The sequence below is a fragment of the Spodoptera frugiperda genome, chromosome 23 (genome assembly GCF_023101765.2).
Source record: "Spodoptera frugiperda isolate SF20-4 chromosome 23, AGI-APGP_CSIRO_Sfru_2.0, whole genome shotgun sequence".
In the NCBI taxonomy this organism is placed as follows: domain Eukaryota; kingdom Metazoa; phylum Arthropoda; class Insecta; order Lepidoptera; family Noctuidae; genus Spodoptera; species Spodoptera frugiperda.
In genome coordinates this window covers 10305678-10322394 of record NC_064234.1, presented here as the reverse complement: position 1 = coordinate 10322394, position 16717 = coordinate 10305678, and the positions used below count along the sequence as shown (strand labels likewise).

General features: G+C 33.3%; 1 protein-coding gene across 1 annotated transcript; it reads right to left on the bottom strand.

The window, feature by feature from the left end:
• Nucleotides 1–14258: 14258 nt before the first annotated feature.
• Nucleotides 14259–16368, bottom strand: LOC118267061 (dynein light chain Tctex-type 5-like). Its single transcript, XM_035580813.2, has 3 exons — nt 16052–16368; nt 15239–15385; nt 14259–14632 (listed from the first exon to the last, which is right to left on the bottom strand). The coding sequence occupies exons 1-3, from the start codon at nt 16259–16261 to the stop codon at nt 14396–14398; spliced, it is 594 nt and encodes a 197-aa protein (XP_035436706.1). The 5' UTR covers nt 16262–16368; the 3' UTR covers nt 14259–14395.
• Between the last annotated feature and the right edge of the window lie 349 nt (nt 16369–16717).

The window sequence follows — 16717 nt, the reverse complement described above, 5'->3', positions numbered from 1 at the left end:
TTAATTGGAATGCTTTAGTTTCAGTGCTCAGCAAATCAAAGTTTGATATCATCGGTAGGTACTTCAGTGAGCCGTCGTGACGTTTTAATCTTTATATTAACATAATATTTCGGCTGTGAATAAGTAAATTGGGTTGGTATATACATATTTAATAGACGAAAATTTTAAATAAGTGAGTTACCTACATTTATAATACCATAACATAAATATGACACGACCGAACTTTTGAAGTGTGGGAGAGCCATGCTTCGGCACGAATAGGCCGGCTCGACCAGAGTGATACCACGGTCTCACAGAAAACTGGCGTGAAACAACGCTTGCGTTGTGTTTCGTTATGTGAGTGAGGTTACCGGAGGCCCAGTTACCCCCTTTCCCAAGCCCCGATCCCCCAAAAACCCTCAAATTCCTAGCCCCCAAAAGCGTGCAGGCTCCATCGTGTGCCACACCATCGCTTTACCACCATTCGAGATAATGGCTAAACGTCGACCGTCAATGTATAAAAAAAATCTCTTTCGTCAGTCGCCCTACGCACTACATTAATCTACTCATCAAGTTGGTCCGAATTGTTTCCGAAACCCAGCAGCCATTAATAAATTTTCACCACGAAACCACTCCATGAATTGATTAATTTGAAATTGTTCGAGGTTTGAGATTTATTAAGTGTCTGGAATTATTGATAGTGGATTCCTATACCCTGATTTGGTACAGAGGTATTATTAGAAGAACAATTATAACGTAATTGGTCCTTTACTTAGATATATTTGTATAGAAATGGATACAGTACCCTTAGAATGAGTTTGCTTTATGTTTAAAGTAATGCGAAGAAATGAGAGCGCGTTCGGCGCTTTGATTGGTTGGTTTATTCGAGCCGGCCGATCACAGCAGAGCGTCGAACTCGCTCTCGTTTCGATTTCGTTAAACGTAAAGCAAACTCATACTAAGGGAACAGAATGAGACAGGTTAATCTCTTACTATTTATTAGTATACCTCTTATCCTGTGGTCCAGGTGTTGCGTATTAATAGAACTATAATTTGAGGGATCTTACCTATTTTCTCTATTACTACATATTATTTATGAAGCTAAATTAATACTTTCTATAGGTACACATAGGTCTCAGATTATTTTCTTAACGCCAAATTATTGTACTGTGATTCTTAGTTATCTCGCTACGGGAATACTATACCATGTATCGTTTATGAAAACTTATTCAAAACTTTGTGTATATTGTCAAAAAGTTCACAAAACATTCACTTTCGATTCAGTTCAGAACCAAAATCAAAACATTCTTATTTATTTTATAGTACTTGTTTCAAACAATGTGATCAACGGACAGACTTGTGACGTATCTTCATGTACGCCATCAGATTTGTCTTCTATTCCAATTTTGCGAACAAATAAAGCTGACTGATCCAAGATGGCCGCTCAAATGTGTCTGGGTAGCGTTGATGTATTCAGACTAGCTGGTGTAATCTTTACACATCGGTTATATGGTGCGATGGAGCTCTCTAAGGGAATAGGAGTAAATAAAAAGTTGAATAAAATACGCCTCAGTAATTGAGATTGTCTCAAGAATAGAATATATCGAAATTAGAGTCGGTTCATGGTTGATTAATTAGAAGATATTTGTGTTTTACATATCGTACATACATATCGTCACGGCTTTAATCCCCGAAGGGGTAGGCAGAGGTGCACATTATGACACGTAATGCCATTGTGTACACCCACTTTTCACAATTTATGTTGTAAGTCCCATGTGGTGAGCCTATTGCCATATACCGGGCACATTTCCAGACTCCGTGCTACTACTGAGAAATTTTCGAAAAACCGAAAAAATACCCAGTAATTCTTTGCCCGACCCGGGAATCGAACCCGAGACCCCTTGCCCGGTAGTCGCACTTACAACCATATTTGTGTTTTCCTTTAGGTAATTTGAGAATAGTTAGAGATGTATATCTTTTGGCAGTTCAACAACATTATTAGTTTTACTATCCCTAGTTTAAATACAATACCGTATTGAAATCCCAAAGCGTTTAATCATCACAGCAAATAAAAAATAAATATTAGATGCCCACAAAAGCGGGAATTCTTTTCAATATTTAAACCCTTTTTCAATAGAAAAGGTTGATTCTAGATCGCAGACACCACATCACAATAGACGTGGAATATGCCATAGAGGGGATTATACCTTCGGCAATTTACCTGCGGTCACCCTAATAATGACATTGCCTATCAATAAATTAAATCTTGCGACCCGTATTAATGCTGACAATCGTAGCTGCAGTAATATTTAGTATAGCTTTTGCCCGCGACTTCGTTCGCGTGGAATAGTGACTTCCGGCAAATTTTTGGTTTTAACCACATAGTTCCCGATCTCGCGGGATCTCTTCAAAAATGAGATGTGGAAGATATTCCAGGGAACTCTTTAAAAATCAACATAATGAGCTCTGCGTTTGAATTTAATAGATGTATACTCACTTAGGGCATTGAAAAAATAGTTTAAAAACGGACTTAAACTAACTTAAAACTAAAGAAAGCTACGAATTACGAATTTATAACAATTAAAAAAGAAACTATATTACAACCTATCCTCTATGCTATAATAACCAAGCTTAAACTAAATAATTTAAAAGAAACGACTTAAATCTAATCTAATTAATTTATAAATTAGACTTACAATTTTATTAAAAAAACCAACTACAGTAACTACTAATAATCGATATCAAACTAAACCTACGTTAAATAGTTTAACCAAAAAACCAGGAAAACCCAACAAATAAACTTATTAATTGACAAATACAACGAAACCAATTTAGAATATACGAAACAGCAGGACCACTACAGACAAATAATCATACGACTGATAATACACATTTTCTACAATAGTACCGAAGCGCTCGGCCGATACCCAACCAAATAATTGTAACAAAACCATAGCGCAATCTATTTCGATCCCAACGCCATCTATCGAGGATAAAGACAACTTGGATTATTTATTTATACTCCGTTCGGGCATTTTCTTTGTACTAAAAGTTTAATTATATTGATATAATTTTTTTCATACCTTTTTACTATTTGTTAACTTTTTTTCGATGAATTAAAACAATAACATGAACCGAAGTCGTGTAACGATCGACATAGAATTATCTATACTCCGTTAGAGCGTTTTCTTTGTAATAAAAGTTGTATTATGTTATATTTTTCATTGCTTTTTACTATTTTGTAAAAACAAATTTCCAATGAATTAAAACAATAACATGAACTGAACAATTTGTAATTTTATTTTTATTTTTATTTTTATTTTTATTTTTATTTTTATTTTTATATTTATATTTATATTTATTTTATTTTTATTTTATTTTTATTTTATTTTTATTTTATTTTTATTTTATTTTTATTTTTATTTTTATTTTTATTTTTATTTTTATTTTTATTTTTATTTTTATTTTTATTTTTATTTTTATTTTTATTTTTATTTTATATTTATTTTTATTTTATTTTTATTTTATTATTTTATTTTTATTTTATTTTTATTTTATTTTTATTTTATTTTTATTTTATTTTTATTTTATTTTTATTTTATTTTTATTTTATTTTTATTTTATTTTTATTTTTATTTTATTTTATTTTTATTTTTATTTTTTTTTTTTATTTTTTTTTATTTTTATTTTATTTTTATTTTATTTTTATTTTATTTTTATTTTATTTTATTTTTATTTTATTTTATTTTATTTTTATTTTATTTTTATTTTTATTTTATTTTTATTTTATTTTTATTTTATTTTTATTTTATTTTTATTTTATTTTTATTTTATTTTTATTTTATTTTTATTTTATTTTTATTTTATTTTTATTTTATTTTTTGATTTTTGAAATAAAAATATATCTATGTCCTTTCTAATATAAGGTTCTAAACTATATCTGTACCAAATTTCAACCAAATCCGTCAAATAGTTACGGAGATTAATGGTATAAGCATAGAATGTTCGACGTGATTCTTTAATTTGACATAACTTTTTTATTTATGAACCGATTGACATGAAACAAACACTAAATGTAAATTTAAGCATCCCACAATATATTCGTGAAAACCGCATCCAACTCGGATCAGCCGTTTCTGAGATTAGCGCGCACAGACGAACAGACAAACAGACAAACAGACAAACAGACAAACAGACAAACAGACAAAAAAAAAGTTAATTACATTTTTGGGTTCGACATCGACATAACAATAACCCCTGCTATTTTTTTTATTTTTATTTTCAATGTACAGACAGCACTTTTCTACGATTTTATTATATGTATAGATGTGTTTAATCTGGCGCTAGCTGATATTGTTATATTTTGGTTAGGTGTTGATTTGTTTAACGTTTCACGTAGTCTTCAAATCCATTCTAGTGTAAATTAATAATTTATGACTTTTTCTCAATCTCACCTCAATATCTTTACGATGATACTAGTCTAACTAAATGAGCTGCGGACTAGCAGGTTACTGAGGCTCCAGCTCGAAAAACAGGAGTGGGACCGTGATGGTTTTTAGTCAGTAAGAGTCTGACACTCCCTCTCGCCTCGCCCAAGGCGATAAGACGAATTCCCTTCTCAAAGAAAAGTCAAATTAAATGGTTTCAACTTTGTATTTTGTATTCTTACTACCATATATTATTAACTCTTACTGCCGTATTCAAAGTCATTTAACAGCTACATAACCATGTTCTTAGCAATTGCTTTCGCAACAAAATGTTACTAAGGAATAGTTTGAGTAATCATTAAATGTCTCTGAGTACGGGAATTAATCTCTCCAATAAATCACATACTCCTTAACAACAAACAAACCATGTTTCTCATAAGCACATTTTGGATTTGTAGTACGTCTCATTGTCTTTCAATCATACACAATATACATTATGTTGTCTCATCATTGACCCATATTCCCTGAATCAGACGTTCGTGACTGTCTCCATTTAGGTTTTAATCAGGTCAGTGTTTGACACTGAACTTGTGTCGTGGGGTTGGTCACGCTGTTTTGTCTTTTCATTCATTATTCTTTCACTTAATATTGAGGGGTAGCTCAACTAATGTAAGTCAATGTAAAGTGAAGAGGGTTGATAATTATGTTGAACTTCATAGTGTAGTAATTTACGATGATTTTATGTTATAGAGCACGTGCGACTGTCGGACAAGGGGTCTCGTTTTCAATTCCCGGGTTGAGCAAAGGATAACTGGACTTTTTTCGGTTTTTCGATAATTTCCCAGTAGTAGCACGGAGTCTGAAATTGTGCCCAGTAAATATGCTGACCCCCTATTACATGGGACTTATAACACAAATGGTGAAAAGTGGGCGTATATTGTATAGCGCCATTACATGCCGTAATATGCACCTCTGCCTACCCTTTCGGGGATAAAAGGCTGTTGTTGTAGTTATGTTCTAGAGTATTTTCAATGCCACAAACTTAAGGGCTAGGCTGATTTCTTTAGAAAAATCTACTAAAACTCTATTAAGTAAACAACAAGTACGTAGTGACTACTAAGTTCCATCGCATTACCGTTAAATTCAACAAAAAAAAAACATCAGAGGATCTGGCGATCGTTTGAACTTAATTGAATATGTCAGAAAATGGGAAAAAACTTACATACGAGTACATACATGTTTATATAAGCGACCGGAGATTGAAGAAAACATTAGGTTCTACGTACCAAACAGAATAGAAAAGGTACTTTCTGGCTAGACGCTTTTTTATGGGGGAATATCATCCAATAAATTCTTTCGACTTGGGCAAGGCGAGAGAGAGTGACAGATTCTTACTGACTAAAAACTACCCCGTCCTACTGCTGCTTTTCGAGTCGAAGCCCCGATAAACCCGTTAGGTAGTCCGCAGCTCTGGATGAGGCATCAGCCAGGACTTTGATACGTAGACAAGTTACTCTAAAAAAAATATCGGTATAGTAAACAATCTACCAAAAACTTGACTTAACTGTTATGTACTGTAGACCACCAACACAAGAAATAACACAACTATAGCATCGTAGCTCCTGAACAGCCGAATCAATTTAAGAGCGATTTCTTTTCTCGAAAGCCTTGTTCATCGTGGTGATTGCTAAGATATTTTTTAAAGTATTTTATTTTATACTCATTGTATAATAGCTTTGAAAAACAGGAAAAATCATTGTTGGCGAAATGGAGTTCGCCAGGTTTGCTAGTACCTTATAAACTAAGACGAATAACTCACGAAGAGGTAAGAGTGATGCAAGTCCCTCGTCTATACAGACCCTTATGAAGACCTCTACAATCATTTCAGATTGTCAATTACTAAAAGTGTACTTCGGCTCCCAAGACTAATATAAGACGATTATTATTTTTAACGATTATGACATTTTAACGAGAATTTCTTTCCAGAATTATCTATTAAAATGCTCCTCGTTATAAGTTGATTAAATCGCGCTTTTTAATGATAGACCCTATTCAGTGTTTCATTTTGATAAATAACGTTGCTTAACTGTACTTTGTACAGTTATTGCCGTACTTAGAGATATGTAATTATTTCTCAAACCATTCCTTAGTTACGATTTTGTTCCGAAAACGAATGCTAAGGACTGAGTTATGTAACCACTAAATGAATTTGAGTACGACAGTCAAACATCAACTATGGCAAAGCGATCCAACATTCTCAGGTACAATTTTTAGTAGTTAGCTAGGTTATAAAATTATTTACTTCACAATATTTTTCGAAGAATTAGCCACCAGAAGTCATCCAATATCAGTACAATGTCTATGATAAAAGATACTAATGGCTCTACTATTTTGACAATACTTCGATCTCCAAGCCGTCTGCCAGACATTGCGATTATCGTATTACACACATAAAGTGAACTATCATCATAAGCTGCTAAGGTTCAAATTCATACTGTTTAAGCTATTGATTGATACTCCCCCTCAACAAAAGTAACTCGAAACCAAAACAAAATAAAAAAAACCAATTTCAAATATCATATTCCTTCCAAACAAAATTAAATTCTAACTGGTAAACAACAAGTTTTTAATCAAAACGTTTTTGTTGTTAGATTTGATTATTTATTCAGTTTATTCAGTCTGCTCGGTGTTGTTTCAGTTTCAATATTTCGTATGCAAATCGTTCGGAGGTAGCGATATCCGACATACTGCAGCGAAACCGTTTTATTACCCGACTGCCAAGGAAGGGTTATGTTTTTCGCGCGTATCTTGTATGTATGAGCCTAATATTCTTTATTACCTCATTTCTTCGAAACGGCTTGATGGATTTCGACAATCAGGGTATCGTTGGATTCGTCTTAATTACCCAAGTGTTCTTAGATATGTGACGTAAAACAAAAACCAAAATGGCGGCCGTGAGGCGCCCTAGTAGGAGTAAAAAAAAAAAAAATTTTTTTTGTTTGCTACAATATGGGTATCAAATTAAAGAGCTCATCATGAGGATTCCAAAATGGTATATCACTGACATATAGAAAAAAAAATACTATGTGCAATTATGTTCTTTATTATCCAAACTAAACACTCGTATAGGTACTACGCGACGCGATTGACTAGCGGTGTCTGAACTTAAAAGTGAAAAGTGATAATAAAAGTACGTCTTAACTAAATTATTTACAATGAATTTATTTATAAATAAAGGACTAGCGACCCGCCCTCGCTTTGCTGAACGTTAAATAAGGAATCTATCTACATAGTCGTTTACCTATAGCCCATGCGACGCGTCAACTGTAAAGACCGTTTTTTGTCTAAAACTAGTAGAAATTTTGAAACAGTGTAAAGAGCAAATTTTATCTTCATTTAATGTAGAAAATTAATAGACTATTTAAAAGGATAAGGATTAATACTATTACGGACAAAAACCCCTCACAATAAAAGATCCAAAAAAATATTAAATAGTCCACACAACGAAAATTCTTTTAAAGAATTAGACCGTTTACGAAATTTGTAAATAGTAAATTTTACTGTCCTTAATCCTTCTTCTTTTTCTAATTCCTTTACTCTCTTTGTGTTACGCAATCAATCTGAAATAACTGGATCGACGTGTGTTATTTTTTTATTATCTTGGTATTGGAAGTAGTTCTCTCGTGTCGCGGGTGAAATCTTGAGAAACACATAGCCGTATTATAACTAACTAAAAACTAAAAAGTGTTAAATAAAAATAAATAAATTAAAAAAATTAAAAAACCCGACTGCATAAAAAACACTTTAAATAAAAACTGAAAAGTAAAAAACAAGCTTAGTCTAAAAGTGTAGATAGCAATGCTATTACCACAAAATTAAATAATTTCATAATCAATACACAAAAAATAATAATCTTATGCGAAACATAATTGAGTGTAACAGTCGGGACCCATTAAATAAACTAGACTTAAATCATTCAATATGGGTCCCGACTGTTACACTCAATTATGTTTCGCATAAGATTATTATTTTTTGTGTATTGATTATGAAATTATTTAATTTTGTGGTAATAGCATTGCTATCTACACTTTTAGACTAAGCTTGTTTTTTACTTTTCAGTTTTTATTTAAAGTGTTTTTTATGCAGTCGGGTTTTTTAATTTTTTTAATTTATTTATTTTTATTAGTTTTCCTTTAGTTATTGACGTGAGAAATTCATATATACAGGTAAATATTGGAATGGGCTGATTAGAATCAGTTTTCTCGTGGAGTACTAAGTAAGGGTTCAGATCAGGCAGGATTTTAAGGGTGGGATAGCCATGCTTCGGCAAGAATGGGCTGGCTTGACCCGAGTGATACCACGTGCACGGCCTTATAGAAAACCAACGTGAAACAACGCTGCGCAACGTGCTTTGTGTTTCGTATCAAATATACGGAGTAATATTGAGTAATATGTACTAATATTGAGTATCCAATATATCTAACGAACAAGAATTAAGCTTGTAATAAGGTTAAGTTTATCCCAGAGCACTGTTGGCCAGTGTTACCTCACTAACAGGAAGAGCAGAGATTAGACCAAAATGTATCCTACTCAAGACTACTACGCCAAAATTATTTTCCAAAAATACAACTAATGAAAAAATCTTCGTACACATAGATAAGTCTAGGCAAGTTTAGATACTATTTTAACTTACTATGGCGTAGTTACCTACTACTCTAAAAGTATAAGTTTGATAAATTACATTTTGAAATACTTTGTTTAGAATGAAATAGTAGATAATTCTATTAGTATTACAAAGAGACGACTAAAATATTTAAGTTAAGGAAATTCTAGTTCCTCTAGTCCTTTCTCTAATTTGAAACCAGTGTTGAATCTTAATCAGATTCGTCAGTGTTAGTTAGGTATTGTGATAAAGAAATGACTACTCAATACTTATACTATTCAGAACAGACCATTTGTGACTAACAGTAGTAAACAGAATTCATTTATAGGAAAATTAAAAATATTATTTGCTTTATCGTTGAAAATATCTTAGACGATAGTTTTGTTTTGTTACTGTTTTATGGTCTATCAACCGGTAAAAGAACAGACGCATCGCCTGATGGTATCGCTGCCGCCCGTGAACACCCGAAACACTTGAGGTGTTACAAGTTCATTACCGGCCTTGTGGGCTTAGGAATTTAAGGGTTGTAGGGCGAATCGGGGATTAGGAAGATTGGAAAGGGGGGATAATTGGTCTTCCGGTAACATCACTTACACAAGCAAGTGTTGATTCACGTCGGTTTTCTGTGAGACCGTGGTATCACTAGACGAGCCGGCCGACGAACCGACGAGCTGGCCTATTCGTGCAGAATTGATTTTCTTTCACATTAAAACCATTAACTTTTCCCCGAACCAAAAGAAATAGTCCCGATTCATAGTTCATTTCGATTAGAAAATATAGGAAGGTTTTTTTAAAATAAATATTGAAAGTAAAAATCATATCATCTGGAGACCCATCGATTCTCTTCAAGTACGTTCTTCTGATCTCCGGACGTTTCCGCAATCAGATCTTCCAGGAATCGCGTCCAATTTGCCATCGAGTAATGGAACGCAGTTCTAATAAAATATTTGCCTTCAGAAGAGTTCTTGGAATATTATATTTAATGCTAGGGTTTATTTGTGTAGGAAATAGGTGCAAATATTTTTCTAAGTTGTAGATAGTCTATAAAGTTTACATAGGATATTGTATTTATACTTTGTATATAAGAAGTTGATATAAAAACTGAATGCCTATGTACAATTCAAAAGACTAGACTGGAAAGACTCCGGAGCTGCGGACTGCCTAGCGGGTTACCGGAGCTCCGGCTCGAAAAGCAGGAGTAGGAACGGGGTGGTTTTTAGTCAGTAACAGTCTGACATTCCCTCCCGCCACGTCCAAGGCGAGAGAAGTCATTGGATGGCTTTCCGACTTCAAAAATAGGAAATAGTCTTAAGCCGGTCGGTTTTTTTTTTAATTAAAGCGCTATTTAATTTAAAAAAGCAAGACACAAATCTACAATGCATGTAATTTTCAAAAACCTAACCTGAGTCACCGTTCTTGACAGTCACGCAGTCACCTTTTTATTATCAAGACAGTTTATCGGACAAATCACATCCAATTTTCTTCACATTCTTTAACTTATAACATAACAAGGCGCCATGTTTGTTTTTAATTTCACCCGTGACAGATGCAATCGTAGTGCTGCCGTCAGCAAAACGTTAAAAGTTGACATCGAACGTGCCTTTGCATCCACGAGTCTTATATTTAACGATATTTTCATACGACCAATCACCTAAAAGGTAATATAATGTATAATAGTCCCTAGTATGTATATTATTATGTTTAAATGTGACTGTTTGTTTGTCTTCTTGTCAAATTGAGAAACATTTTTCTGTGAAGATTACTTTAAAATTTTGGAAAGCTGGAGAAGTACTGCGTAATTTAATTTTTGTAATATGTCATAATCTGTCATTAGATGGAAATCTCTGATTATGGAGCATGCTTACCTGTTCACTCGGGACTTGAAGACACCCAAGTATTTTTCAGACAACACCGAAAATGTTTTTATAGCTATAAAATCAAGGTTAATAAAATGAGGCTGTATTCATCACTCATATTTATATTAACAGTCGCACCTTTACAAACAAAACCACAGGTAAGAACTAGTTGTAATATAAAAATATGGCATAAACCGTGTATTACTAAGCAGTTTCAAATGTATTTGCTTGTCTTTTTACTGCCATAAAAGTGTAAAATTGATATTGAGGCAATAAAATTGGTAAACTTTAATTAGTCCATTGAAATGTTACAATTTGAGGGCCGAATTATGCATTTTTAGAGGACGCAATTTTATTTTTTGATCATGTAGGGGGGTCAATAGAAGCTTAACTTGAAGTTTGTGGGGTCGCCACCCTTGTCCCTCGGCCGCCATCTTGGAAAAAGGGATGGAAACACTTTTTTTGCTATATCTCGGAAACTATGCATCGTAATAAAATTTTTAAAATCATAATTTGTAGAAAATTATTTTGCCTACAAATATGTTTAATAACTTTTTGCCCTAAATTAACAATTAAAGAAGTTATAAGTAAAAAAGTGAAATTTTGTTAATAAAATTTTCTCCTTTGCTCTATAACTTTTTTTTACATTTTATAAATAAATGACTTCAGACCAATCTTGTAGAATATTTTTCGAGAATTTTTTTTCCCTACAACTGTTTTCAATTTCATTCATTAGAAACTCAGTTACAGCGCTCCCAAGTTAACCGGGTTCGTCAAATTAGTCCAGTCAAATAAGCTTAAATTAGGTAAGAATCTCGGAATGCGAGATGACCAGCTGTAATTTTGTAAATACTTGTATATTGACCCCCTAAACCTTGTCTCAAAACCATGGTATATATGGTAGGGTGTAAGCAACTCTTAAAATTCAGGGTCAAAGGTCCCAAAAATCGTTCTTTTGCGGTTTTTTGGAAATATCTCATTTCCTATGGGTTTTTGGTATTTATATTCATTATCAATATTGTAGAATACAAAATTCTCTACAACTTATGTCTAATTTTTTTTTTACATGGTGAACCGTTGTCGAGTTAGAGGGCGGAGAACGCACGGTCAATTTTCCACTTTGGAAGCGTCTATCTTTCAAACAATTGAATTAGACGAAAAATGGTTTTAGAAACCATAACGTCTTTTTTAATGTCCTATCCATAACCAACTATCACGGGTAGGTTAGCTGAAAAAAAAAATGTCTGATGTGATGCAGTGACCGTGCGTTCTCCGCCCTCTAACTCGACTACGGTTCATGATGTAAAAAAAAATTTTGACAAAAGTTGTAGAAAATTTTGTATTCTACAATATTGATAATGAATACAAATACCAAAAACTCATAGGAAATGAGATATTTCCAAAAAACCGCAAAAGAATGATTTTTGGGACCTTTGACCCTGAATTTTAAGAGTTGCTTACACCCTACCATATATACCATGGTTTTGAGACAAGGTTTAGGGGGCAATATACAAGTATTTACAAAATTACAGCTGGTCATCTCGCATTCCGAGATTCTTACCTAATTTAAGCTTATTTGACTGGACTAATTTGACGAACCCGGTTAACTTGGGAGCGCTGTAACTGAGTTTCTGATGAATGAAATTGAAAACAGTTGTAGGGAAAAAAAATTCTCGAAAAATATTCTACAAGATTGGTCTGAAGCCATTTATTTATAAAATGTAAAAAAAAAGTTATAGAGCAAAAGAGATTATTTTATTAAAAAAAATTCACTTTTTTACTTATAACTTCTTTAATTGTTAATTTAGGGCAAAAAGTTATTAAACATATTTGTAGGCAAAATAATTTTCTACAAATTATGATTTAAAAATTTTTATTACGATGCATAGTTTCCGAGATATAGCAAAAAAAGTGTTTCCATCCCTTTTTCCAAGATGGCGGCCGAGGGACAAGGGTGGCGACCCCACAAACTTCAAGTTAAGCTTCTATTGACCCCCTACATGATCAAATAATAAAATTGCGTCCTCTAAAAAATGTAAAGCTCATGTAACATTTCAATGGACTAAATGTGTGAGATGAAATTTCGAAAAAAGTTGAGGGTTTTATTGGTGTTTTCTGTTCAAAGTCATTTGTCATTGGTGTTAGTTTTAATGAACGAACAGTAAATACATACAGATAGAAAAATGCAGTTGTGTTAAGCATAACTTTGTGGTTAAATGTGATCTAATATGTCTATGTAAGGCAAAACCTTTAGGAAAAGACTTCTTCTATTATTTGTCTAACGTTATATTATTTAACCTAAGTATATTGATCAGCAAATGTAAAAACGTATATTTTACATCGTAGTATAACTACTTATCCTTTGTTAACACGTAGACAGAAAAACTGAACATAACTGAAAATAAAACACATAATATCATAAAAAACATAAAAAGTGTCAACCATTTTAAACTCCAACCTACGTATCTATAAAGGTCAATTTTGTTCACCACTTATCTTTGACATTCAAAACCATCGACCACTCAGTAATTTAATTTCCAATGTATTACCGAAATAAAATTTCAATAAAATCCTACAAAAAGGTATTGTTATCGAAAGCTTTTTGAGTCCACCAAAGAACTCGGTAACATTTAAAAAGAAATACTTCAGCTTGAGCTACAGGCGACGAAGGTATGAATTTTAAAAGGAACTAAATTGAAATAGAGTTTCTTCCATGTTGAATGGCATCAATTCAGTCGATGTATACTCTAAAGACCAGTATAAACTGACCTTTGAATACGCAGAAAAATAATACAAAGTAAGACCATGATAAACTGGTACTGTATAGGTCGATGTGCAGCCGTGTATACCTGACTCAGTATTTCATTTGCTTTGAACGTTACAATTTGTTGGACGTTAATTCCACGTTATTATTCGACAAATCGACATGCAATTTATTTAGTTTGTGTTGCAATATTTTTCAAAAGATTTATTGGGATTAAATCAAAGAATATTACTACTTATTCGTCTATGGTAATAGCAAAGAGTATAAAATGCTGACGATAACTCCATCACTAAAACGGAACAGGACGTCTACGTGTTATGAAAACACTTCATATAATGATTATCTAAGGCTGTGAGAAAAATTAAGTCCAAAACTACATTAAGATTGATAATAAATAAAATTCGGTGTGACATAAATTTTTCTGCATCAAAACTATTTGCCGTCTTAGGGAATAGACTCGCCTTGAAATTCAAATAAATAAACTACCAATAACAAAAAAAAACCATCGCTGTCTTTCGCAAACAAGAGTCGAAATCGCTACATCAATTCAAAATAAATGAAAACAATAATTCATAATAAAAATAATTCTATAATTACTTCTAATATTTAACTAACAATAAGATGTATACCAATGACAATGAAAACATCACAGACGATCGAAAAAAGTACCAGGAGTTCAAAACATAAAGGAGTTGTTAAAATGCCATTAATCGAGGTATATTCCGAAGACAGTGACTTGTATGAAGGCTGAAGTGATTTCCCTGTGAATGTTGGCCATATTATCTCTCTCGTGGTCCCAGAGGAAGGCCACAGCGTTGGAGTAAGACTGAGCTCTCTTCTGCACCAGTGAGACTACGGCAATGATCCGATAGCGATTGAAGCCCAAACTCTTCACATTTCTCATTACTTCGCCTGCTATTACCATCGTGAGTCCTGGTGATTCCTGGGGAAGTTAACAGCTATATGAGGGTGCTTTTCCACCACAGATATGCTATCCCATCATAATTATTTATTGGTACACATAACTTAGTACTGCTGAAAACGGACTGAGCTAATCTGTTTTTATATTGAATGATGCGTGCTATGAATGCGTGCTATGGATGGCTGCGCATCTTCCTCACACAGTTACGTAGCTTAATATCAGTGGAAACGGTCACATAGATGATTCACAGCTTAACTATTACATATTCGAAGCATAAAGAAAAGTACCCCGAAGCTAGTAAGAACATAATAAATTGTTCAAATATGGCAAATTACAATCGAGAGAATTTCAGACAAAAACACATATTGTATGTACGTAAATCTTCATTGAAAACTTAAACGATTATAATAAATATATTTCCAATTATTGGAATAATATATTTCCAATTATTGAAAACAATCACACAGGATCATGGCCAACATTACATATAAACATGTCATTATATTGTAATAATGCAACATGACTGACATGTATTCAGTACGTATGTTCTTCTTTGTTTATTATTACTTAAGGAACAATCAAAAACCGCACTTATGTAGGAAGGATATAAAAAACATTTTCCTTTACCGTAACACTATATACGTGGCCTTCCCAATAAGCATCTAGTACAGCATTTATGGTGGCTTCCACGTTCGGAACGTGAAATTTAACCTTAGGCTCCAGTTGGTATGTATTCAGGAAGAGCAATGGAGGTCTCTTGAATTCCATTCCGAGCTAAAAGAACAACATACAATAAGTCTCGCTTGCCACAAGGCATTTTACAGATATTAATTACATAAAAGGACATATATAGGAATATCGGTTGATATAATTATTGCTCACTCAAAGGTCTTATTGGCGGTGGCACGGGCATTGAATCGCTTTATTCCCTACAATATGGTTGAGTTGGGCGGTGTACGAATCAAGTTTGTGCATGGCCGCCGTTAATTGGTACCGGTTATTGGTACAGGCTAAACAATAATAATTATATTGTTCTCATGGTTATTTTCTTATTCTATCTCTTTGGCTGAGTATTCGTGTACATTATTATTCTCATATATTTAATCCAAATAAACAATAATGCTATTATAACTTTCGTGAGACATACTAAATTAACGAGCAGACGGATCACCTGATGGTTAGCAATTGCCGCCGCCCATGGACACCCGAAACACCAAAGGATTAGTTTTAGGTGTTAGAAATTTCAGGGTTATTGGGGAATCGGGGATTGGGAAGATTGGGAATGGTTGTAATTGGGCCTCCGGTAACCTCACTCATACAACGAAACACAACGCAAGCGTTGTTTCACGTCGGTTTTCTGTGAGGTCGTGGTAATACTCCGGTCGAGACGGCCCAGCAGGCATTCTAAAATTTTAGGTTACTTGCAACATGTATGAGTACCTGAGAACTTTTTCGCTCCGTAGGTCTTATTCCAGCAACTCCACCGAACCCATAGGATTGTCTCCGAACTTTCATCCTACTGAGAGATTTCCCTTGGACAGCCACCGAAGACTTCCCCGCAACAACATTGGTTTTGACACTCGATGGACTCTGGTCTTTAAAGCTGAATGCTTTACTCCTTTTCTGTTCTGTTATCGATGCTGTATCCATGATTATTTAATTCTAATGATTTTGTGTATATCTTCTAAATAATTCTAGCTTGTGCTTTGTAAACGCAAACTTCTAAATTGACAATATAAAATTATGTCAAAGCTAATAGAATGAAGTTTCGTGTCATGTTATTCAATTCTACCGGCAGAAAGAAGTTTCTTTTCGATTTCATGAAGGTCTGAAGTGTATTTTTTTTGTGGAATCGAAATAAAGGTAAAACGGTGTGAAAAGAATTAGAGGGGTTCGGAAAATATTCTAACATCTATTTATCCCATTCATGTAGGTACCTATTCACCCTTTGAATACTATTCACCCCGATTAACGGTATCAAGTGGACATATTTTTAATTCCATTTTTTTTTTCATTTTAGTTTTATAACTTTCAGCCACACTGTAGCAAAGCATGTTAAAGGTATAAAATTCTTCTAACAATATTGAAAAAAGAAGTATCTAAAAA

Bases quoted from the DNA above. Each gene is read 5' to 3' on its own strand.
- LOC118267061 (XM_035580813.2), bottom strand. From the start codon at position 16,261: ATGGATACAGCATCGATAACAGAACAGAAAAGGAGTAAAGCATTCAGC. The intron at 15,386-16,051 runs GTACTCATACAT...TTGTTCTTTTAG, and splicing joins CGGAGCGAAAAAGTTCTCAG to CTCGGAATGGAATTCAAGAG. The intron at 14,633-15,238 runs GTAAAGGAAAAT...TAACTTCCCCAG, and splicing joins GCCACGTATATAGTGTTACG to GAATCACCAGGACTCACGAT.